This window comes from Anomalospiza imberbis, chromosome 6 (assembly GCF_031753505.1).
Source record: "Anomalospiza imberbis isolate Cuckoo-Finch-1a 21T00152 chromosome 6, ASM3175350v1, whole genome shotgun sequence".
Classification (NCBI taxonomy): domain Eukaryota; kingdom Metazoa; phylum Chordata; class Aves; order Passeriformes; family Viduidae; genus Anomalospiza; species Anomalospiza imberbis.
In genome coordinates this window covers 5,096,296-5,122,511 of record NC_089686.1, presented here as the reverse complement: position 1 = coordinate 5,122,511, position 26,216 = coordinate 5,096,296, and the positions used below count along the sequence as shown (strand labels likewise).

The 26,216-nt window shown below is 45.1% G+C and overlaps 1 protein-coding gene across 3 annotated transcripts; it reads left to right on the top strand.

Annotated features, from left to right (window-relative positions):
• Positions 1–6,513: 6,513 nt before the first annotated feature.
• On the top strand, positions 6,514–24,544 carry LOC137475128 (potassium channel subfamily K member 16-like). Of its 3 annotated transcripts, none has more exons than XM_068192111.1 (6): positions 6,514–6,844; positions 8,863–8,983; positions 10,672–10,838; positions 12,435–12,603; positions 15,658–15,818; positions 24,092–24,544. In XM_068192111.1, the coding sequence occupies exons 1-6, from the start codon at positions 6,650–6,652 to the stop codon at positions 24,125–24,127; spliced, it is 849 nt and encodes a 282-aa protein (XP_068048212.1). In that variant the 5' UTR covers positions 6,514–6,649; the 3' UTR covers positions 24,128–24,544. The 3 variants fall into 3 exon arrangements, with proteins under 3 accessions (XP_068048212.1, XP_068048213.1, XP_068048211.1); XM_068192112.1 differs by lacking the exon at positions 24,092–24,544 and adding an exon at positions 22,383–23,895; XM_068192110.1 differs by lacking the exon at positions 24,092–24,544 and having other exon boundaries at positions 15,658–16,586.
• Positions 24,545–26,216: the final 1,672 nt, after the last annotated feature.

Sequence of the window (26,216 nt, the reverse complement as noted above, 5' to 3'; positions counted from 1 at the left end):
TGCAGGAGGAGGGAGAGAAGGCCTTGAGTGGGGCAGGGAGGGAGGGAACTACTGGTTGCTGGAGGGAGGACAGGATCCTCAGGGTTCTGGGTGCAGGAAAGACAGGGCCCCCGACAGCTGGCAGGCAGCAAGGGCTATCCCACTGCCCCTGGAGCTACAGAAGCAGCAGCAGCCCTGTGGCCTGCCCAAGGCTCTCCCATGAGGGGCTGTCCCTGCATGCAGGGGGAGAACCCAGCCCCGAGTGCAGCGTTTCTGCCTCGGCCCTTGTGCCCAGCCCAGCCTCCCCACCACGTGTGCACTCACCGCTTGCCCAAGCAATGCAGGGCCAGCGTTACCTGCTGGGGCCTTTTATTGCTGCCCCCTCTGTGACATGTCCTCTGTGATGTCACAGGTGTCAGAGTGCATCACAGCCCAGCCAACCCCACCCTTGGTCCCCTGAGCCAACTCCTGGCTCAGGCGCTCAGAGTGTCCCTGGTGTACTGCTTAAGGCTGCCCTTGGGTGAAGCTTCTCCAAAGAACTCCCATTATTCTTTCATTTGGGTTTATTTTCATCTGCCCTTCATTGACAGTCTCAAAGATATCCCTGTTGGAAGGCACCCTTGAGGATCATTGAGTCTAAGCTTTGACTCCTCACTGGTTGAGCTACACTTAAACCTCGGAGTCGTCGAGATTGGAAAAGTCCCCGAAGATCACACAGTGCAACTGCAAACTTAACACTGACAACGGCACCAATCAGCCAGTTCCCCAAATGCTACATCCACATGACTTTGAAACCTTTCTGAGGGTGGTGACTCTGCCATTTTCCAAGGCAGCCTGTTCCCAAGCTTGACGTCCTTTTTGTTGCAGGAATTTTTCCTAGAGAGCCAATCTAAACCTCCCATGGGGCAGGGAGGGAAGGAACTACTGGTTGCTGGAGGGAGGACAGGATCCTCAGGGTTCTGGGTGCAGGAAAGACAGGGCCCCCAACAGCTGGCAGGCAGCAAGGGCTATCCCACTGCCCCTGGAGCTACAGAAGCAGCAGCAGCCCTGTGGCCTGCCCAAGGCTCTCCCATGAGGGGCTGTCCCTGCATGCAGGGGGAGAACCCAGCCCCGAGTGCAGCGTTTCTGCCCCGGCCTTTGTGCCCAGCCCAGCCTCCCCGCCACGTGTGCACTCACCGCTTGCCCAAGCAATGCAGGGCCAGCGATACCTGCTGGGGCCTTTGATTGCTGCCCCCTCTGTGACATGTCCTCTGTGATGTCACAGGTGTCAGAGTGCATCACTACCCAGCCAAGCCAGCCCCACCTTTTTCCCCACCCCCACTCAGGCGCTCAGTGTCGCCTGAAGCAATCAAAGGCTGTATACACACAAAGTGCACACTGAATTTAAGTTAAGCCCAACACTACATGTGTAGCTTCTGTGAGAACCTTCTATGAGGGTTATAGCTACAACTTGAGCAGCTCTTGTGCTGACACAATGCACAGTGGAGTGGAAGATCTGACTGTGGTGGGTCCAAGTCTGTGGTACCACTAAAGGCCCTCTGTACCCTCACTGTTGTTTAGGAGGAGTGTCCACCCATGCTTGACTCCATGGGGAGGAGATGCCACATTCCTGAGCACACAGGACATGGAAAAGACACTGCTTTGTCAGCGTTTGAAATTTTTGCTGCACCATTCTTCAACAGCAAAAGCTCACTCTGGGAGTCAGATCCAAAGATGAAGAGGCCGTGGCAAAGAGCCTGGAACTAGAGACTCCTGTTACCACATGGATACTGAATGCTCTCTCTTTGTGACAGAGTCCCATCCCTCTGGAAGTTTCACCCTGTGCAAAGATGCCAATAAATGACATCTTGAGCAAATGTTGAGTGTTTGTGCCTCACTCTGGCAGGGAATGCAGGCACCAGTACTCACTGCTTGTGGTTGGTTGACCTTGGCTGGACAGAGAGAGAAAATAAGGACCAAAGACTTGTGGGCTGAGACGAGAACAGAGAGTTTGCTCAGGTTCATCTGGGGGAAGCATATTTAATTTGCTACCAATCAAATCAGAGTGGGATAATGAAAAATAAAACTAATTTTATTAAAATACCTTTACCACACCTCTCCCTTCTTCCTGGGCCCAACTGATCACCATGTCCAATGCTGTGAGCCAGGACTCAGCACTTGGGTAGTTCTCTGTGCTGGGCTGCCTGACACAGCAGCCCTTACCTCCTGAACACCAGAGGTCTTAGCCAGCCACCAAAGGCAAGTGACCAGCTTCAGGATTTTCTTCACTCATGAATATCAGCCCATTTCCTTGACAGCTGATAGCTATCCACAGGAATTTGGCTTTGCAGACCTGAAATAACAAACTAGGAAGTAGGAGGATCTTCGTGGAATCCGGCTTTAGCCTAAGTATTTGATAATCTGGCATAAGATCACAGCATAAAAACCAAAGTGACCCATGTTTGAAGACTGAATGTTCTGACCCATTATGAGGAATAGATATTTATAGGAGAACTGTAAGAAAGTGTAAAAAATACAGGGGGAATACAACAGGAAGTACAACCACAATCACATGGTAAGTAATTCCCATGGAAACTGATAATATTTTCCATTAAACTGGAATTTATTTTAGGCTATGATCTGCTTAAGGACACAGAATGCATAATGCTGAAGCAAGATGCCATATGTAGAAAAAGAAAATGGCTAAACTGTGGGTATGACTGGAATGTGGAGGAGGAAAAGCAGGACTCGGTGTAAGAAAACCCTGTCCCAGCACATCATGTTACAGGCAGGAAATGTTCCCTGCCCTCTGTTACCACTGGATCTCACTGCCTGGGTTTCCCTGCGGTGGACTGGGTAAATAATGCAGGTGGAAAAAGTCAGCATGGCTCCTCCTTCCCTGGTCCCTTAACTGTGTCATGGATCTCTCCTAGCTCAGGAACAAAAAGTATTTTAACTGCCTTACCAGACACACCGCCTCCATGTCTGCCAAGGCTATCACCAGCCCACCCAAACTTCCTTTCTATCCTCAGTGGCCTGGGATCCACCTCCAGCCCAAACCAGGGCTGTCAGTCTGTGTTCCAGTGGCATTGCAGAGTGCCCATTCCAGCTTGCCCAGCCCAGCCATGGGTCCCAAAAAAGCCAAGCCCACCAGGACACCGTACCTGGCCCAGGCCCCACAGCCCTGCTTGGCTGAGCTGCAGGATGATTTTCTGACTTGAACTCATCCTGTCTCATCACCATGAACATGCTCTATGAACACTCAGGGCTGGCTGAACCTGCTGAGAATCTCATGCTCTGCTCCCTGGATGGGGGCAGTGGGACACAGACCATGGTGTTAGCACACTCAGCTACCTGCTCCCGGGTCCTCAGGGAGCTGCCAGCCCTCACAGCACCTGAGCAGGAGGTTTGCAGTGCCATGCTAGCCACATTCTGCCACCAACCCTTGCCAGGGAATTACACCCTAACCCACCACAGCCTCGGGCAGCCCAGTGGATCTAGTTGCTGTAGCTACAAGCCACAGGTTGGGTGGCAGTGGGGCAGTCCCAAGGGAACTGGATCAGCAGAAGTCCTGTCAATTTATGGGCTGTGGAGAAGCTCTTGGTAGCTGGATCTATTGATTTCCCATAACTGAAAGCTACAGTGATGAGGCCTCACTTCTGTTTCTTCAGCTTCTTCTTGAGAAACAAATGCCATGGAATAGGTCTGTCAGACCATATGGCACCATAAGGGGTTGGGGACTCAAGAGAAGAGATGTGGCCAGCAGAAATTTGTTGTGATTAACAAGAAGGGTTCTATTAACTTGCCTGACAGTGTTCAAGGCCAGGATGGAGGAGGCCCTGAGCACGGCCCTTCCTGACACAGTGGGTGGCTTCCTTGCCCACAGCAGGGGCATTGGAAGTAGATGATTTTTAAGGTCCCTTTCAACCCAAACCATTCATTGACTTCTATGATGACTTGCACCTAGGTGGGATGTATTCCTGATCTCCCAATGTACAAAGGTAATGGTGGCTGGCTCACCAGGCTCCGTGTTCCATTTACCTTCCCAGCTATCTAGACAGGTTATCAGTGTGGTTATGAAGCAGGTGTGAGTTGCCAGCATCAGCCTTTGGATGAGGGTATTGTACCTACAGCAGCTCCCAGCACTTGGGAAGTGCTTGGTTTTCATGACTGGGGTGAATGGTGTCAAGCTAACCCAGTACCCAGACCCCTGTGGGGAAACTGAGTAAATAATAGTGCTTTGTCTCAAGCCCCTGACACTCAGTAGCTATAACAAGCAGTACAGCTCTAGCAGCCTCCACCAAGAGCATATTTTGCAGTTTTTAATCTAGGCAAAATAAGGAGAGAAGAGTCAAATCTAATGGAAAATACTCTCACCTTTACAAGGAACGGTGTCAAATAAAGCATTCCCCATTCCTTTCTTCCTGAAAGCAACTTATCTGCAAACATCCTAGCAGTGAACTGTGTTTTCCCTCCCTTGTTCCCTGTGAAAGTGTCAACCCAAGTAGGAACAAGATGCTGTATGATGGGACACTCCTCTCACATGCAAAAAATCAGTAGTGGTTATTAAACATACACGGGCAGGTTATTAAAGATTCTTTGTATGAAGAAACAGACTGAGAAAAGTTGATGTGTATTCCCTGTTCCAGAGCTAGGGAAAAAACAAGGTCACCAAACTGCCTTGCAATCAAAGGTTTCTGGGGATGCAGGCACAAATAGCCCCTTTGGAGAGGGGCTTAGAGGGAAACCCAGCTTAGTATATACATACAGACTGGAGGAGACAGCATAAGAAAGATGAGGTTTCTTGGCATCTTACCCATACAAACAAACCACTGCAGCTGCCATCAATATTGAAATTCTCATGATCTTCCATGAGTTTCATGTTTTTTCTATCCACTTTCCCCTCAGATGAACTGAGGAAATAATCCACTTGTATTATCTTCATGTTTGTTGAGAATGATAAACACATGTTGCATTTGTACATGTAAAGGGCTTTATCTCATGGGGCTGGGAGTCTGAGAGACACAAAAGGATGGAGTCATGGTTGTCCTTATTTTGGAGCAATAATTAAATCTGAGTAAGAAGCACACCTTTGACGTGTAGATTCAAAAGAAGTTAAAGGAAACACGGCACATCCTCTTTCAACAAACCCTTTTCCAGTAACGCTAAGGAAGATCTTCAAACATGTAAGGGTTTTGGAAGCTGCTTACCTTCATTCATAGTCTTCCTGTTTTCCTCTAAGGTCAAACAGATTTGTATGTGAAAGGACAACCTGCAGTTGTGAAGCCACGTGCCGCTTCTTGTTTACACCAGTTCTGCATAGCTAATCCCAGAGTCTCTGCCTTTTCTTGGTATTTTCAAACTCAATAAAACCACAAAGTGAAGAGCAGAATAGGTGGTACATTTAAAATGCTTTTTCAAAGGGTGATTTGCTTCAATGTGCTCTCATTATTAAAGCAGGGCATCTGCTGAAATAAAAAAGAAATTGTGTACAGAGCAAATGAAAATGCTGGGAAATATAAAGTCAAGAAAATTAATGAGTGTTAACAATGTCCATGGTGCAGCCAAGCTCAGACCTGTCTGCTGTCCACTCCAAAATCAACATCTTCATTCAAGGGCTTCCCTCTCTCACAAATTCTTCTCAGTGGCACCCAAGTTCTTCTTGAAGCTAATGGGAACAAGCTCTGACAGTTATATAAATGACTTCTCAATGCATGAGAACCATTCTGATATCAGCAGAGGTTACATTGCTGTAGGCAACGGAGAGTTAAAGTCACTTTGATCGGAAAAGACCCTTAAGGTTGAGTCCAGCCATTAACCCAGAACTGCCCACCACTAACCTCTGTCCATAAACACCATGTCTGATGGTCTTAGAGGTCTTTTCCAACCTAAACAATTCTATGATTTTATGACTCCACGGATCTGATGGCATAGGTACTTTTTTATCCATCTAACTGTGCACCCAGTACGAGTGTAATGTATTCCCTTGGATACACTGCAGAGGAATTGCTGGCAGAAGAACCTGTTCAGATTTGGCACATATGCAACCCACAGCCATTTGCCTGTGTGCCCAAGGTTTTGCTCTGGGCTGTTGAGGCTCTGCAGGGCTGCATGACCTTGCCCTGTGCTGCAAGCAGACAAGTGAAGCCCAAAAGATCAGTCCAGCTGCATTTCCCTAAAGCTGCCCCTGAATACAGGGCACGAAGGAGTTCCTGGGATCAGAGGCTTGCCCTGGAGTCCTGTTCTTGGACTCAGCAGGAGACACAGGAGAGCAAACAATGGTTTTCCAATCCAACTCCCCTGTGGACCCTTTCCAGACTATCCTCACCTGTCCCTAGAGCCTTCTGAGCAGGAGATGGCCACCTGCCAGCTGCTCAAATCCTGACCCACTTTTCCTGAGAACTCAACAAGAGAGAGTTTCACAGACAAGAGGAAATCCCTAAACAGCATGCAGCCCAGAGAATGGAAAGTTTTTTCTTGGGGGGGTTGGATTTATTGTGGTTCCCCCCCCCCCCCGCTTCCAACTTCCCAATGAATGCATCTGGCAGCACACTGTCCCTGCTAGTGTGGGATCCCAGCGGAAACCAGAGCTGGGAGGGCTCTTCCTGCCCGGGGGAGGCTTCCCAGGAGTGTGAGGGATTTACAGTCCCACCTCTCGCTCCCCATCCCCTGCAGCGTCGCCCTGAAGGCCATGTGCAGTGGCAACCTGCAGACAGCTTTGCTGGTGGCCGGCTACTTTGTGTACCTGCTGGTGGGTGCTGCCGTGTTCCAGGCCCTGGAGAGGACTGCTGAGAAGCAGGAGAAAATGGCAGCTGCCCAGATGAAGGAGGCTTTTCTGCAGAACTTCACACAGTTCACTGTGGCGGAGATGGAGCAGTTCATGAAGGTGAGTGGAAGTCCTTTCTCCCTCCTGTCTCCCTGTCAGATGTTGTTTCCTACTCATCCTTGCTGCACAGGTAACTCTCACTGCTTTCCTTCTGATTGTGGTCACTTGGATGCTTCCAGCAAACCCCTCTCTGGTGTGAGCAGGCAGCTCACTCTGATGGGAAATACAGTTTGCGTAGCTGGACAAAACCTTGTGTGTGCTTGATATTAAAAATCCATATCCCACAATATCCTGGGTTTTTTTGGGTTTTTTTGCCTCCTGTTGATTCTGCTTTTAGTGGGGCTATGCTCTTACACAATGGGTGGCGTGGCAAGAAAAATGAGGCTGTCTGAAATGAATAGGTGTGGCTGCCACTTGGAACAGCGTCACAGATAGCACAAAGGAACAATAAGGAAATGTCTGGATGGGGAAAAAAAACCCCAAACAACTCCAAATAACTACAAGGAGGTTGGCATGATCAGAGTTTAGTTTTTGAGGATGCCACAGAAGTGGAACAGGTAGCCTGGCCAGGGATAAATATTTCTGGGCATGGCACAGGAAGATGAAGATGAATATGGCTGTCTCTTCAACTTGGGTATTTTAGAGCTCTATCTGCTATAATGTAGGAGAAAATGAAGAGTTAAAGCCTTGCTGGAAGCATTTGCACATGGAAAACTAGCAGAGCTCTTAATGGTCCACTTCACAGAATAAAGAAATGTGGGGAAGGAGTGATGTTTCTAATAGCAGAACCAGCAATTCAGCCCCTGTTTCACCCATGCATGCATCCTCTTCACCTTGTTTTTTTATGGGTAGGGAAGAAGGTAAAAAAAAAACAAAGAGAGCTTTTCAAGAAGGGAAGGAAAAAAAAAAAAAAAAGATGGGTTTTAAGACAAAGAAATCTTTGTGCAAGGGCTATGGAAATTATGTTTGTTAACCTCAATTTTCTGAGACACCAGCAAAAAACATAGTGAAGGAAAAAGCAGGGAGGAAGATTTTGCTGGTGCAATTTATTGCAGCACGTGTCCTGCTTCTGGCAGGGCTCTGTCCTGGATTTTATCTCAGTTGTTTCTGTACAAATCAGCCTGCCTTCCAGATGTCCAGTCCAATGTTCTCTTTCTTTACTAAAGACAGGGACAACTGGATATTGTTTGCTTTTTAAATTTCCTTTTAAAGTTAAAAAAAAAAAAGAGCTAAAAAAATAATAGCACTTAGAATTAAAACAAAGGAAGAGTCTGAAAATGCATAAAGTGATAAATGATAGCACTGGAGAGGTGTGGAAGAAATATTTAGTCAATCCTTGTGTAGCAGGGCAGTCTCAACTCAACCCAAACCATCTCTGATATATGTTCCTCTGACCTTCTCTCAAAGGCAACTTTGCAAACATGTGTGTAAATGTGTAAATTTATCTATGTGTATTCATGCTTACAGTTTGGAGAAGAATGTGTATGTCAGGCTTTGCAAATCAGTGGACTTTCTCTGAATTTAATTCTGTGACACGAATCAAAATACAGACTTGGAATTAAATTCTTGGTATATCTCATGTGTACCCTGGCACAACTCACTGATGCACCACTGGGAGGGATCAGAGCCACTGCTCATACAGGTGGGTGATCAGATATTTGATCCACCACTGCCACCTCAACTGCAAATCCAAATCCAGCAAGCAGCCACCCCCATCTCTAAAACCAGTGCTCTGCCACATCCTAGTCACACACAGGATTGTGATTTTCCAATCTACTTGGGCTGAAAGAAACAAGGTCCTTGGTCACACTGAAAGAAACAATTTCTCTCCAAACACCCACTAGAGCAGTCAGCACAAACAGGGCAGAAGTTGAACACCCAAAACGACTGGATAAAACCACTGGATAATGGCTTCCCAGCCTTGGAGGTGAAGGTGTGAATAGTGTCAGACAATCTCTGAAGTGAGGTGAATGGTACTTACAGGAGAGGAGCTGCAGTTGGCTAAACTTGTAATATTTTTGCAGCAAGCACTTGAGAAAAGCAGTCATGATGATACCAAACTTTGCTTTCTCTCCCAGAACCTGATTGAAGCCATTCAAAATGGAGTATACCCTGTTGGAAATGAGTCACAGTTTGAAGAGAGCAACTGGGATTTTAGCAACTCCTTCTTCTTTGCAGGCACCGTTGTCTCCACAATAGGTAGGTCTAAGGCTTTCCATTTGTGTGTGCTTGTGTGTCAGTGATGCTTATTATGTCTGGTTGTTAGGACATGAATGGATAATACTTTCCAGGATAAAAACTCCAGGCCTTTGTTGTCATGGGTGGCAAGCAGGCATGGACTTAGTCCTAAGATCTTCCCACTGCACATCTCTTGATTTATTTTGGCTTGTCAAGTATCAGTGGCCTTTCCTATTATTTCCCACTTGTTTCTTCTTTTCAAATCATCTGTTATAATGTTCACTCTGCTGATATTTGTGGGTGGGAGATAAACTTCACTTTCCTGGTGTTTACTCCATTACTCTCAGGCTTTAAATCTGAGAGTGCTGTAAAACATAAAAAAATGTAAGGAAAGAAGTGAATCCTGGTGGGGCCTGGGCACTGTCTCCATAACCTGTTTTGAGCTGTTAATTCACATATACAATTAGTAATGTGCCAGGAGGAAAAAAATGGGAAGGGGTAAAGGCAAATGCTCAGAATTTTACACTGCTGCTTCAAATTCTTCTGACCTTTACAGGGCCTGCCTGCCCCTACCTGCTTCATCCTTTCTTTCAAATGTACATCCCAAAAAGTGCAGATAAAATCCATACTGTTGTCACCTGCTTCACAGTCATGCAGTGGAAGTCAAATCTGTGTTTTTACAGACTGGTGCTGAGGCCTCACTCCCACCAGACCCTAAGCACATCTGATCTGTGAGTGTCACATGTCCCAAGGGCCCCAGCAGTGTCCCAGCATCATGGGAGCTGTGTAAGTGTTGCCTGAGCCCACAGAGAGGTCTCCTACTGTAGAACAGGAGGGTTCTGACCCTCATCATTGAAATTGGAATATTTCTGCAACAGGGAGCACAAGACAGCTCATGCATTTGGGAATCTAGTAGCCCAAAAATCACTCAGTTTTTTTGTCTTTTCCCCCAGAGAAAACATTGCATTTTCCAAGTAATGGATGCTTTGACATGAACTGTGCATGGGAAATGCAGTTTCCCAGGGTCATTGATAGCATAAGGACATGCACAAAGTTCAGTATTCTTGCTCTCAGGGATGGACCTCATGGGGTCCAAGAGTCTTGAGACTAAAGGACATGTTTGGGGTTGTTCCACTACTTAGTAGGACCTTAAGGCAAACATCTCTCTGGCATGAATAAATCAGCCACCAGCAAGGTCTGGGCTAATTAGCACCAACTATTCTAATGCACACTGCACTGCCTTGGGACTGGAGTCAGTATCTGGACATAGCAACTCACTGGGATGTAGCCAGGGAGGTCACTAACACACAGGCAGATCAACAAGAAGCTGGAGATGGCTGCCTGTGATCTTGACAGCCTGGGACTCCAGCTCTGATATCTTCCAGATCCTCAGACTTCTATTTTCTGACTTTCCATGTATTTGTCACAGGACAGAGCATGTTTCCCATAATTACCTCTTGATTGTGTTTTTGTTCCCACTAAGGCTGTGTTGGGAACACACAGTGCTTCTGCATTCCCCCAGACAGGCAGGGTGAGCCACTTCATCTGCTTACTGCCTTTTTCAGAGGAAAAAATTGTGCATTTGGGCTGAGAAACTCTAGCCACACCTTTTAGGGTCAGAGGCAGGCTGGATTGGAGTAAGGGTGAATATGACTGGGAATTGCTGCAGTTCTTTGGAATATCTCCTCTGACCCATCTTTTTTTTACAGGCTATGGCACATTACATCCTAAAACTGCTGGGGGACAGATCTTTTGTGTGTTTTTTGCTCTTTTTGGAATCCCTCTGAACATTGTTTTCCTGCACCGTGTTGGTAAGATGCTCTCACTGCTCTGTAAAAAGCTGGGGAAATTCCTGTACGAGAAAGGAATGAGAAAGGTAATTGGTTTTACCTACTCAGGCCCAATTATGTGCTCATTTCTAGTGTTCTTCTCAAGTTCTATGCTGTCTTATCCTCCATTGTATTTGCTCTTGTGCTGGGTTAGATGTTGTTCTAGGGCAGGAAAAGAGACATGCTTCACTTGCAGAGCTAAGCCGACATGTCAGCCATAGAGGAGATATTCAGACAAAGGGATGCATTTTGTCTTCCCACCTAGATGGCAGAAATCCAGCACCCTTCAGCAATCAGTGGAGAGAATGGGCATCCCACCCCACTTCTTGAGACACTTATCTCAGGAGCCAACACCCTAGGGAAGTGCATGAATCCCTTTAAAACCAGTAAGCGTGATTAAGCATCACCTTGAGGCAGCAAAATCAGGTGAGATGTGCAAAGCTGTAAAAATTAGGTGAGATGCAGATGTTTCAATGGATATTAACTCAATGCATAGTGTGTTACCCCTCCTAACTGATTACCCAGTCCTTTAGTCTCCCCCCACCCTTAACTGTGAAAGGAAGCATCAGGCTGAAGTTGTCCATTTCAGCCTGGTTGCTGAAAGATGAGGAGACACCTGTAACAAGCTCCAGACAGGATGTCTTTTGTCTGGTTTATGCCCCAATTTATTTTCAGCTGCTCCCCTTCTCTCAGCACTGCTGAGGAAGTGAGAATAGCTATTCTGTGTCTCCTACTGTAATTCTCCTTCAGAACAAGGTATGATTGCTACAGATAACCCTGTTCAGCTTGCTGAATTTCCTGTCATATATGGCAAACTTAAACAGAAGATAAGGCTCAGTCAGATACAGACTCAAGCATGTACACAATACATGAAGACATGAAAAGTTATCCAGCAGTTGCCATTAATTTCCAGGCAACCTGGATTTGGAAAATTCTGTACATAGAAACTATGTGTGTCTGGCTGATAAATCTCTACCTATAACAAGTCTTCTCTAGTCAAAGCTCCTTCATGGCTGCTGGGAAGTAGAATGATTTAAAAGTCACTGTCCAGGCTCTTCTTTATCAAGAGCTCATTAGTATATTTTGGGGGGGGGGGGGGTTTCTTTGTGGTTTTTTTTTTTTTTTTTTTTTTTTTTTTTGTAGTGAGATATCCACTGGTTAGGAGCCAAGTTGTGGCATTGATGGAATGAGAAATAAAGTCAATAATCAAGACTCTTGAAGATAGTACTGTCAGAAATGGTGCAATTATTTTTTATAAAAAAGACTATTTTCCCAGGCAAATCTGAATTTAGGTGCCAACCCTAAATACCTAAAAATTAAAAATGAAGTTGTATGGTGATAAGTGGAAATGGTTTGACTCTGGTAAATGTCATTAGATTGGAATTCCTCCAATAGTCACAGTCATTGATACAATCAGGTAAAAGACTACATCTTCCAGGGCCACTGTGGACATGCAACACCCATAACACCTGGTTTCCCCCTGCTTCTAAGCAAGACTAAGATATCTCCAGAGGAAAAGCACTCAGTAGAAATCCTTCAGATCCTCCTGATCCCAGATAGCCCCCCACTCTGAATAACCACCATTATATATAGCTTATTTGTGTTTCAAAGCATGATTATAATTGATCTGGTTTATTTTGCAGAAGAAGATCAAATTTCTGACCCTTTTGTTCTTCCTGGCAACGGGGATCCTGGTTTTTCTGTGCTTGCCATCAGTCTTCTTCCAGATTACAGAGGGCTGGTCCTACAGTGAAGGAATTTACTTTGCATTTATCACCCTCAGCACCATTGGCTTCGGAGATTACGTTGTAGGTAAGGTTGATTCCAGAGAGAAAACACATCAAAACACCAGGATAATGACTGTAATTCCCATGGGTTGACTGAATGTACTGTAGAGAAAAATCTGTCAAAAGTCTTTGCCTAGTGTTTGCCTTGTACAGTTCTGGGGGGAAATACTCACTTCTCTGGGGTTGTATGTGCTGATAAAATCATAAAGTCACCAAAATATAAGGAAATGAGTTGCTTTGGGATGCAAAGTATTTTGGTGAGGGAAGGGAAAGTGGATTTTTTATTATCAAGAGGGAACAGTTTATGACAGCTGTACAAAACAAGGTTTGTATCAGTGCTTTAGCCATCTCAGACTTACGTTTCACAGTGTAAAGTCAAGAAATAAATGATCATGTTTCAGAATATACGACTTCACACAACAGACTAAGAGGTGGAAATCCCAGTCATGGGAAACTGGGGAAATCTTCTCACACTATTAGAAGTGGGGCTTAAATATATACATCACTGCAAAAGTGGCCTTCTTTAGTCTCCTGAGAATCTCTGGAGGTTTTCTATCCTCACAAGCCAGAGCTTAGGATTTCCCCTGAGGAAACACTCTTTAAGCTGCACTCAAGCATGCTGGAATGCTTCTCAAAACATTTCCGTGGATCTGCTGGACAAAATACACTCTTCATGGAATAAGTTTCCAAAGGAACTGCAAAATAGTTACCAGGAGCAAAACCAGCGTCCACAGAAGAAGCGGGAAACTGAACTTCATGGAGAATCCATGATTTCTCTTCAACAGCCTGTCCTTCCATCATCTTGCCAGCCTGAACTTCTCCTCAGCAGGAATATGCAAAGAAAACTGTAGCTAATACTTGCACCAGTGCTGTCCCCATAGAGGGTCTGGAAGCCTCACACACCTTTCTGAGGGACAGACATCCACCACACAACAAACCCTAGGCTCTCAAACCTTGCAGAAGTGCTAGACAGGCCTTGGAGCCTCTCTGTGAGTTGGAAGCATTTCTTACATAAGGCTGATGACTTTGGCAGAGGGAGCCCACAAACTTCCAGGCACTGATGTGTCACTGCTGACCATAATTTCTCTAAATCTATTCCTTGAAATAGTCTGCTGTACAGAATGGTGGGGAGGGGCTGGTGTCATGCAGGAGAAAAACCGAGCATCAAAATGTTGCATTGTGTTTCCTTGTCCAAATCACAGGTGTGTTTTACAATAATGACAGCAAGTCACAGCCTGAAAACCATGACTTCCATAGCACTTTCCTCCTCTGCAGCCATGTTGCTTTACAAATGCAATTAATTGTGTTCTAACTTTCTAATTGTTATTTAAAAATAACAATTAGATAGGCCTCATGGCTCTATGATTTCACCTTCATTAGGATGACTTAACTGGAGCTGAAATATTTTTCTGTGCCAGTATTTATCTTAATTGGTCTTAACAACAGTGATAAAGTGTTGCTAAGTTTAATGCTTCACATCTTCACAATGAAACGAGCAGAATCAATGACTGCTCTGAGAATTGCTTACAGATGATAAATGGTTTTGTACTGGCCAAGTGGAACAGAACAGGTTTGAGTTGATTTGCATTTTAGTAGTTCAAAACTGGTTTGTAGCTGAGCCTGTTTGGGGCAGGGAGACATGCTGGGAAGATGGCTCAGCCAGGGTTTAACTGTTGGGAATACATGTACATACAGGTGATACCTCTAGGGTGAAACTCCCTGGGGTTGTTAACTGAATATTCCCTGCTCAAGTCCAGCCTTGGGTTAACAATCCAAAGATATTACTTGTAGCTTTGCTAACCCCACATCATGAACTCCAGATAAGAGCACAACAAGGAGGTGCTTTGTACCAAGGCTGAGAATCCCTTTGCCAACTCACTGCCAGCAGCAGAAAAAGAAACAGCTGTTGGATACCTATGCATGAGGACAAACCTGCCCATTGCTGCCCCATTTCCAGAGCTCTTGGATAACAAAGAACAAAAATCTTGCACATTAATCTATGCAGTACAGAGCACTGCAGGATTTGAAAAGAGCTGCCAGCAGCTGGGTTCCTTCTGGGCAGGTTCACCACAAGGTGTGGTGGTCTCCCTGTCCATGCACATTGCTGTGTTATCAACTGTGTCAAGTCACTGGCAATGACTTGGAGCACTCCATAAGCAATGTCACCAAGTGTTCCTGCAGATGCCAGGGCCACATCACCTGTACCATGATGATAATATTGTGTGGGGCCAAGCAAATGTTCTCTGTGCATTGGGGGTGGGTAGCTGACATCTGAAGGATCAAACAAACTGACCCATGCAGAACAGCAGGTGTGAAGTCCTGGCTGATGCTAAGAGGATCAGACTGCATGAAATAAGCTTTGGTCCACTGGTTTCCAACATAGAAACTTCTGCTCTTGGCATGTGTCAGTAAATCCTCATCAGTCATGTAGTTTTTTAAATGGAGGAAGCTCCTGAAGCCATTCAAAGGTGAGGTAGGAATTGCAGCTGCTCTCTTTGTGAGATAGCAGGTACCTGTAATTTAAAGGAAATATTTATTAGGTTATAATCACACTCTATCGAAATACAGTGAATTACAATTACCCAGATAATAATGCTTGTGTGGTTATAGTGGCCCACTGTGCTCTGCTTTTTGTGCTTTGGGAGTTTGGATGCAATTCCAAGATAATACAATACAATTTAACACTACTTCCCACGTTATTTCATTTACCTGTACGTGCAGCAGTTGAACTGGGATTGATATGCAGTAAGGGGGAAAAATAACCTGCTCTGATGGTAATTCACCTCAATCACAGAATCATAAAATCACAGGATGATTCACTTCAATTCCAGTGTGTCATTTGACAGGCCAGCATATTTGTATCATGTCTATTGCATGTATCAGTTCATTACAACAATAAGAGAATTGCCCAGCCTTAACTTAATACTATGGAGCTGAGAGTCTCCATTACAGCAAAAAAGTCACTTTAAAATACTCAATATAAAACATACTGATGTATTCATTAAGCTGTTCCACTTTACACTGGCAAGGCAATTTTAACTTTTTAATTTTCTCCTTCTTTCTCCTCCCTTATCTTCAGGCAAACAGTCTGACAGGAAATACTTTTCCTACTATCGAGTGCTTGTGGCCATTTGGATTCTTTTTGGCCTTGCCTGGATTGCTCTGCTGTTTAATTTATTGACAACAGTACTAGAAGATACTGAAAAAATAATTGTCAAGGATCTCCAGCAAATTGGAAAGGTGAGTAAGGACAATGTAGGAAGCCAGCAAGGAAGATGCTGGCCTGTTCAATTTATTCCAGAAGAAGAACCACTGCCACCACGTGCTGGAGGGGATGCAATGAAAATGGAGTCATTAACAGCAGATTCTGACCACACAAAAAATGAAAAAAAGTGTTTTCTAATAGCAAAACTATTGCCATAACATGTTGAGAATTGAATTCTTCATTGGAGAATTGCTAGCTAATTATTCTAAAGAAATTCCCATAGAAATAAAATTTCTCCTACCTTTTGCTGAGATATGACCTTCTAGAACTCAACTTACAGTTACACAAAGCCTGGATATTAATGGTAGGAAATTTGCTCCTCAGTTTGCAGATGGGTTGTGCTAACAGCCTAAGAACTTGCTTTGCAAGGTGTTTTTAAGGTGCTTTCACAAAAATGCAGAGGAGTGGTATGGAAGAGCTTGCTGGTTCTGTTTGGATTTTGCAGCTTGCAAGAAATCATGTCTTTTCCAGGAACTGACATGCACAAGCTTTTCTGGCACTGCAGAGCACTTTTGGAAGAAGAAATAAGGGTATAAAACTTAAAAGATGCCTGACTTGAGCCATCATATTGGATAAGGTGCTGTGGTCTGAAAGATATGTTTAAATGACAAGACCTGAGCTCAGTCCAGAGACACTAGAAGCATCTAATGGACAGGGATATGAAAAGGTTAGCATATTAGAAATGATTGAATCTACCTCTTCCTCTTTTATACTAAGATCAATAAAGGTAATTTCAGCTTTTACCCCTGTGGCTCTGAAAAACCTTCCTGATGGTGTTTATAAAAATGCATCAGCCCATGTTTTTAATTCAATTTTTATAATAATTTTATTCTGCAAGTTTTTCATAAGAACAGAGACCAGTTTAAAGGGAGGAGTCCTTGCTGCTATGTTTTGATTCTATAGGAACTATGAAGGCATTTAGCAATGATTCTGTGGTGTTGTTGCTTTCCAAGGGTGAGTGGTGTCTAAACCTTCAACCAGGTGAAAAAAAAGAGGTGTCAGATCTGGGCATGGCTTTTCAGACATGCTGTCTGGCCTGCATGCCACTTCTGGGTGAAGACTCTGGCCTTCAAAGGGTTTATTATGTGTCATGAGCCTTCTGTATGCCAAAAAATGCATGAAAACCCAACCCTGAAGAGCTGGCAAAGCAGCTGGGGTAGACACAGTCATAGAGGTGAAACATCCCATGTGTGTTTAAGGTCACACCAAAAGTCAGTCCAGCCCAACACCTTCTCTGACCATGCCTAATGTGTCCCCCAGCAGTGCAAGGATCAGGCAGCTCTGCCATGCCCCAGCACAGGGGCCAAGCCCTCTGCCAGCAGTTGGTGGCACAAGGCTGCCCATGCAGGAGATGGGGTCTGTACATCAACACCCATGAACTTGCCCAAGTGCTGAACTCACATCAGCACCCACAGGACCCCCCAAGGCAGTCCAGAGCTTTAGTGCTCCAAGTCCCTCACTCTGACAGTGCTGAACCTGTCACTTGACTGGTTACTGTGAGCCCCTCAAGCTCCTGTTTTGTCAGACTGAATAATTGTGCTTTGCTCGCCCTCTGGGTGTTATTTACAGCATGACCAGCCCATGCCAGAGTTATTCCTGTATGAAAGGGAGAATAAATTACAGCTATAAAGCAATTTCAGGTCATAAAGATGCAGTCAGCCTTGAAGCTGGATTCATAACTATCTCAGTCAAACAGAGCCATGCTTCTTGCCAAAGCAATTCTGCTGGTTCAAGACCTGGCATGTAGACCTGGCCAAACATGTACTTTCTTTCTCTCAAGAAATTATTTTCCAGTGTTACTCTCAAGGCTGACTTCTCACCTCGTATGTCTCACTGTCAGTAAATGTTTCTGAGGCAGCAGGAGCAAAACCTGACTGAAATCAAGGAAGGGTAGCAGAGGTATCGTAGGACACAGAGGCCCTAGTACAAGCCAGGATCCTATTGCTGTCACAAGACAACACCAAGCCAGGCAGAGAAGGTAGCTGGATGCTCCCAGGCAGGGATCTCTTCACCTCTCTGTTTTCCCCTCTCACTGAGCATTAACCCACATTGTTATTTTCCAGGCATCAGTCTATTATCTTTTTTTCCCCCCAGCCCTTCCTAGAGGGATCATTAACCCCACTCCTAGTCCAATGTAGGGACTGTCAGGGCTGGTTTAGGGGTTATGATGGTCCTGCCTTCGCGTGCAATAGTCATTTTTCACAGCCTCTCATTATTCCTTCCATGCCACTTCCTGGTGTCTGGAATGGAGAGTTTCTTCAGCTTCTTCCCACTACTCCCTGTTGTGACAAATAACACAACTCAGCCCTGGAACAGGCTGCAGATGTCCCATTGTAACACAGAGTAACCAAAGATGCTTTTTTTAGACATTTCAGGAAGGGCAAGAGAGACATCCCATGGCCTCTGACTGTAAACAGCAAGCACAGAGCCAGGCAGTGGCTCTTGGAGCAAAATAGGGCAAATTCTTTTTCCTTTGAGCCTTGAAACCCAAGCACTTCCCACTTCCAGGAGTCCATCTGTCCTGTGTAGTTAGTGCCATAGGGTGCAGGCATTTTAACTCATTCCTCCTGCCATGCTCCAGGGTAAGGATGTGGCCCAGAGGGACTGAAAAAGCCACCCAAGGCCAGAGGATCTGGGAAACATTAGCCAGGAATGGCCATCGTGGGGCTGGCCACCTTCAGTTCAGGCAACAAGAACTGAGGTGTCCCTTCAGCTGTAGATGCCAGACTGGGAGCACAGAAAACGCATCCACATAAAAAAAAAAAAAAAAAAAAAAAACCCAAAACCAAACAAACAAAAAAACACCTCTCAGGAGAAGCTCAGCTGCTCTGAGAAAGAAGGCTGCCCATTCATAAATCCTTACCCTGCAGAGGCCTTTTGGAGAAGGGTCTTAGCTTTGCTCCTTGTGCCCTCCAGTGGCTGTTTGCTGCAGACCCTTTCCCTTCACATCCCTGCCAGCTTTGGGTGGCTTTTCTCCACCTCCTGCTGTGCAGCTCCGTTTTGTCAGTGGGAACCAGAGGACACGGCCCTTTATTTTTATCCAGTTCACACCAGTTTGCAAAAGGCTAAAAAATGCCCTGTTCTCCAGAAAGAGATGGGGATGAGCACCTCAGACTGGTGCAGCCACGGTCCCTGCCTTAAGCCCGCATGGAAACAGCTCTGTGGAGGCCAGCTGAGCATGATGTGATGCTTTGTGAATGCTCTGTGATGGCTTTGTGCCAGCAAACCAGCACGAGAAGGATCCTCACTGGCAGCACACACGGTGCCCATCGTTGGGAGCTCTCCCATCATGTGCCCCATGCAGAAGCTTCCCACGCACTAAATCTGTTTCAGGGTCAAGGCACACATTCCCACCCCGTGTCCCACAAGGGAAAAGGATTGGTCTGGAAAAAAAATGTGCAAAAAAAGCAAGTTTGGGTGCAGGATCTGGGGCTTGGAGGGGCTGGCCTCCTCTGCAGCAGCCTGGAGGGCAGGCAGTGCCTCATGCAGCACCAGGGGTGGAGATAGGAGCTGCAGATATGTGGAAGGAAGAACCAGCACCAAAGGGTGTGTGGTCCTCTCTGCTGGGAAAGGCAAGGGGAAAGCCTGGGAAAGCTGCAAGCCAGGGTGGGAGAAGAACTTTTTTGGATGTGATATTGTTCCTTGTTCTTAAGCTGAATGATAAATCTGTCTCCAGAAGGGCTTAGGCACAGTGACAAATTTCTCCAGGGCTGGAGCAAGCAGCCTTTTCCAGCATTATCATCCTCAGAGAATTGCACAACGGCAGCAGAAATTGTCCTCACATCACCTCTGAAAGGGGGAATTGTTGATTCCTGTGCAGGTAACAAGGCCCCAGAAAAAATTCATGCATCAGACCTCTGGCTCTCTCAGCCAGGACCAGGTGTCCTGGTATTGCTTACTTATAAACTAGACCCAGACAGTGGTTCTGTACTTGTTGAGGTTAAAAAAAATAGACTTTCTACTTACTCTGGAATAGACTTTCTACTTACTCTGGAATTTGAGCCTTTGTTTTCAAAGCCTTCCTGAGAGACATCAAATCAAGTTTGTTACTTGTATGTTACTCTTTAAAAGATCGTCTTCCAGAATGAAACACCAGTGCTCTTCCCAGCCATGCTGGTGTAAATGAAGAGCAGCATGGTTGAAAATCAGTTTGAATTGAGAACAGAATTGAACAGAATCAGTTTGAATTGAGAACAGAATTAGAGCAGAGATTCTACGCCACATCTGGAGATTTAAAATAATCCCAAAATTTTTAGTTTATAAGCCAGGCTTTGCTGTTCTTCTGCACGTTCTCCTTGCCCAAGGGACAGAAACCAGGAATAAATCCATTCCAAAATCCTTGTTCTGCCAAGTGACGGAGTGACAGAAATCCTCTGGGGACCAAGCAGAAGGGTTCTCCACTGGCAGATCTGTACAGCCTGCAGCCTTTTCAGCTCAAAGCTCTCCCTGTGACCCATTCCCACTGTGCCACACAGGGGAATCCAATTTTCACAGAGCAGCCTCCTGTGCAACTGCCAGCTCTCCCACTGCAGCTTGTCTTCAAACGGGAAACATTTCCAAGGCAAGCCAAATACTTTCCAATACATTAAACCAGTTGCTGAAAAACTCCAGGAATAGGATTGTGAAATATATTATCTGGGATTAAATGGCAGCAGCATGTTCCTGCATTCAGTCTGTGCTGCTCCTCATACATCACCCACATCTTTGCTGCCAGCTAGGAAACAGTGTGCACTTCTGCACTTGAAACCAAGGAAAAGCCATGAGGAATTATTTTTCCCCTCAGAAATTCAATTGCCTCCAGAGAGAACAGGAGGAACTACACTTTGATCTGTCTTTAATTAGTGTAGGGGTTGTTAGGGATCATTTGAGGTCTACCTCAATTAATAGTCAGTTCATTTGGAGAGATTTTTTTTTTTTTTCCTGGAAGCAGAGGCACTACTCAAAACAGTGGAACACCTTGGCTAATGTAAAATCACACAGCCAGTGGGATATTTTTTTACAGCAATTGCTAAGCATGGGCCACACACATGCTGCTTTCCACTCTGTCACACTTGGACTTGTGCTTTCTTGCCTGACTCATGACCAAAAGGCTGGATCCAGCTCAGAACTGGTTTAACAAACATAACTAATCACTCTACAAAAGCTTGTTTGTAATCCATCCCTCATGATCACACCCAAAGAAACAAAAACCCCAGGTTTTGGTGCCAGCCAAGTCCCTTGTACCATTCTAGAAGGATTCAAAGTGGTGTTGAACATAGATTTGACACCAGATCTCACACTGTGAGGAAAGGGGATCCTTTGGGATCCCTCACATGGATGTCTGAGGACCAGACTGGGCAACACTGACTTTACTGCACCACAAGTAAAGTCAACATTTAGCCCTTCTGGGGCTAAAAACTTTGGGGGAAGTAAAAATGCTGCCTCCAGAGAGCCTTGTCCATGCTCTTGCATCCCTGCAGCCAGTCTCACGTCCATCCCAGAAAGGGAACTCAAATCTGCTTAGAAAATTCAGCATTTACTATCATGAGTGGTTCTGGACTCAATTAGGGTAATTCTCAACCATGGGTTTGCAAAGACTCATTATGCTGAGTTAAAATTAGGGCAATTATTGAATCCATTTGATTACCAGTTTGACATGATTTAGGAGATGTGTCTCTTGAATAAACACTTTCCAAATTTCTCTTTCAATTATTCTTACATTTGTGGTTGGAAACTACATATGTGCTTTGTGCTGAGATGCTGAAGCATGAAATAATACATCCCCAGAAAGAGAGATACCCTGATAAGCAGAACAATAATTATAACAAGCATGAATCATTGAAAAAGGAAGGGAGGTACAATTTACAATTTAGGCTGATGGTTTCCTTGAGAGGATTAGCCAGAAAGATGCTGATGTTCTCAAAGAACAAATGTGGTTTGAGGTGAATCCAGCTTCTCAAAGTAAAAGATGACTGTTCATCTTTTGGCATGGAGAAAATAATGTATCAAGCCCAGAAAAGAGCATAAGTCAGAATTTGTGCTGAAAATCCCCCAGCAATCATTGTTTCCTTCATTTAAATGACTCATTGAATGCTTTAAGAGCAAGGACAAGGTCTTAAATTTAAAATGGTTTTGGAGATTTACTGGAAACTAAGGATGAGACCTAAGCAGGTTTCATCTGTCTAGTCTCAGCTTCAGAAGTCCAGGCATTAATCTCAAAATAAAATATGAACTGCCTGAGAATTAGAAAGATGCAAGAAGCCCAGTATGGGCACTTTCCAGTTGCTGGAAACCAATTCTCCCCATCCCAGCAGTCTGCCTCTTCACAAAGCATGCAGGAGCTATTCAGCATCTCTGTTGTGCAAGTCTGTCACAAATCAGTGCTGGGGTTGGGGCCTGTGTATTGCCCCAAATTAGATATAAATCAATTAGAGGTCAATGCCAATCTCTGCAGAACTTCAGCCAGTTTCCCAATTGCCAGTATAAAAGTCCAACACATAATTTTTTAATGCATTTTTTTCCTTTCTTCCTTTCTTTCCTGATTTCTTTCTTCCTTACAGCCTTCAAGTTGGTGATGGGATGAAGGATGGATGCAGCAGAGCTGACTACAGTCCCAGAAATGCATGGGCAGCTCCTGGAGAACATGGCCCAAGAACAAGGCCTACAAAGTGCTTAAAGGCTGAATGTAATGACAGCAGTGGTGGCACAGTTGGGTGATGCCAAATAGCCAAAAATTGCCAAGGTGAAGCAAAAAAGAGGAATTTCCAGCAGTGGTTGTAAAAGTCTATTCCTTGCTTGCAGCAGGTCTCTGAGCAAAAGCCTGAATACAAGCTGCCCACACTTTTTGCTCAAACATGAGTCATTTTTTGGGCTGGGGTTTGGTAGCAACACTTCCCAGTCATCATGTCACAGGTCTCTGCAGGGGCTCAGCTTGCCTTGGCAAACCATCCAGTGAAGGTGGAAAACATCCTCTAGGGGTGTCAAGGGAGAAGCACAATTTTTGGTGCATGAAATTTGCATACTGGCATTTGTAGTAGTGAACACCACTCAACCATACCAGAGTGGGAAGGGCTTTGGTGTGGCAGCCAGGGTGCCTTCCAGCTACTCTTCTGGGAAGTTAAAACATGACAGGAACTTTCCGCAGAGACCCCTGCTTTGGCACATGGCCTTCTCAGTGAGTATGGTTCAAGGACAAAACCAGAGAATGGCAAACTCATGCTCAAACCCTCAGAGTCCACACTTACTTCACACATGCCAAAAAGCAGAGCAGTGAGTTACAGAAATGAGAAATGTTGTCATTCCCCCACCAAGGCCATCTGTCTTACATGGTGACAGCAGGGTGAGGAGAAGTGTTATAAAGAAGAACAGGCAGAGCACTCTCCTCTCTGGGATTATGGATAGTGGCTGATTTTTGGGATCAGCCTGCATGATAGGTAAACCCTCTTTATGCACAGGTGTCCATCAGCTGAGGCAAAAAGTGCATTGTGGTCGAAGAAGGATTTTTACAAGGACATTGAAGGACAGGGCAAGGGGAAATGGGCTTCAAACTGACATAGGGCAGGGTTAGGTTCAATATTAGAAATAAATTCTTCCCTGATAGGGTGTTGAGGTCCTGGCACAGTTGACCAGAGGAGCTCGAGTGGCCCATCCCAGCCCTTTTCCAGGTCAAGCTGGATGGGTGCGGCTTGGAGCAGCCTGATCTGGTGGGTGTCCCTGCCCATGGCAGGGGTTTGGAACAAGATGGTCTTTTAGGTCCTTCCCAATCCAAATCATTCCGTGTTTCTAGGACTCTGAAAAGTCACTGTGCACACACACGACAGAGCCTCCAGATGTCACCATCAACCCAAGCAAGAAAGAGGCACAGCACAAACCGAGCAGGAAAACCCCACTCACAGACTTCTCCTTCAGTCCCTGCTCTCCTGCCTGGGACAGACAGACGGGAGGGTTTCCAGTCCACCTGGATAAAGTGCTGGAATCGTAGACAAAATCAACGAATGTGGTTTATAGCTGTGCATAAAAGCATTTTGTGTGCACATTATGCTGATTTAGACCACGTGGGTGCTTCCCTGGGTGTAGGTGCTTGTTACTTTTACATATATATATAAAATCACCTATGAATATATATACATATGTATACAAAGTTATATGTATAACTGCATAACTTTCGGTCTGAAGAATCACAGGTTCTTTGCCAAAACCTTTACCTGAAGGTAAAAGCAGGCTGTTCTCCAGTGCCTTTTCTAACCATATACATATTCATCTCTTGCAGTACACATTCCTGTGTCCCATCCAGCTGATGAGCTGAGAAATGGAGCAATCAGCCCTGTATAAAGATCTGAGAGCATAGGCACAGGTGTTCCCAGAGAAAGAAGACAATATGCCCTCAAGTCTGTGTAATAAGGTCAATGTTGACTTTTCAAGGAATTGGTTGTCTCCTCTATTTCCCTTGGCTTGTTAAGTTCATTTTATGGCTCTCTTTCAGCAATCTAAATTTGTCTGTTAGGAAAAAACAAAAAGGCTTAAAAAAATCCCAACTCTGCCTCTTCTTCCCTTGAACTCTGCCCTCTCCTTACTGCCCACAATATTAAGTGCATTCAGCATTTATGGAGAAGAAAAAGGCCCTCAGCTCTGCTCAAAGCTGGCATTTACATTGTCCCTGTCACAGCGTGGAGCTGTGACGCAGAATAGAGTCACAAGCAGAGCCAAGCATTGAGGCAGCAGAGGCATGGGACCCAAGGGCCGGGCCACTGCTGGTCATCCTTCCAGGGCTGCAGAGGGGTGTGCAGGGTGGCAGAGTACCCTCCAACCTAACCTTGTACCTGCAGAAAACTGGAGGGATATTCAGAGGCTGTTTGTTTGAACACACCCTTCCCCCTGAACACCACATTAACAAAAATGTTACTGAAGGAAATGCCAGATTGGGTTGGGGAATGCTTGTAGGGTACAAAGGTGTTGTTTTTACATGAAAAGACCTTCAGGGCTCTCCTGCACCAAAGTTTTCATCCTCAAAAAGTTTGAGCAGGGCCTGGAGGGATGGTGACATGGAAGATTAATGGATCTCTCCCAGCCATACGTTGTCAGTTAAGTCAAGCACTGCTAATGCAGGATGCTGTCCTGAGACCTCTGTTAGCCCAATGACAAAGCTTTTTTTAAGTCCTCTGTGTAAAAGGCATAATCCTTGTATGCCAATGGATCATATCCTCGAGATCCCCAGGGAGCAAGGCAAATGTGGAAAGAAAGGGAAAGGAAATCCCTTATTTCATAATGGTGCAAACAGACATGTCAGGAGAATTACATCAATATGCAGCACATGTGAAATTTAATACTCCTCCTAATGCATTTAGATGAGGCAAAACGTAAAGTCTGTACTGCCTCTGGGAATAATTCTGGTAGGAAGCTTTCACCACTAGGAACCAAGGTCTTTCTACTTACTCTGGAATTTGAGCCTTTGTTTTCAAAGCCTTCCTGAGAGACATCAAAATCAAGTTTGTTACATGTATGTTGCTCTTTGAAGATCTGTCTTCCAGAATGAAACACCAGTGCTCTTCCCAGCCATGCTGGTGTAAATGAAGAGCAGCATGGTTGAAAATCAGTCAAATATTCACTATAAGGGCCCATCCAACCTGCAAAAGAAGATAGGCTTTGCACTGCAGAAAACCAAGTAAACACAACAGAGCCCTTATCCTTTGCCTGGTATCAGCTGGTATTGCTGCAGGAGTCCATCAGGCCTGCATGGATTTCCACCAGCTTTGACTGTGGCCCATAAAGCTCTCAAAGGCTTATAAACACAATATTTGATTTGGAGTCCTTGCAGACAGGAGGAGCCTGAAGTCTTCTCGCTGGTTTCCCTCCCTTTTATCAAAGCATGGATATGGTATTCAACAAAGGATACAGCTCAGATGTGGCTTGAATTCAGACAAGTGACTTGAAGTGATGATTTTCCCCCTACCAGGCTGCAGATGATCGATGTATTATGCATGAAAATAGTGCCAGGCACAGATGGGGTGGGAGTAGAAGGTGTGAGCTGATAATGACAGCAGCCAAGTTCTGCTAGAAAAGACTCTACAACACACTTGCATGTTGGGCAGAAAAAGGATGCAACATGCATGAGAAGCTAGTCATGGTTTAAAGGGTCAAACAGATTAATTAGAGTCAAAACTGAGATTTATGCAAAGATTTGAGTGGCATGGTTGTCAGAGGAACAGGGGATTAGCCTTGATGATTCAAGGAATCATCTTCCAATCTTGTGTTCTTGAATAACCGTTAGGGAGCTGAATAAAACACGTTTTCTGGGGTTTAAAAGCTGAAGACAGGGAATCCAAAGGGGTGACATAGTACTGCATCAGATATTGCCTTCAGCAGGATCCTGGCTCATGCTCAGCACAGTGCTGAGA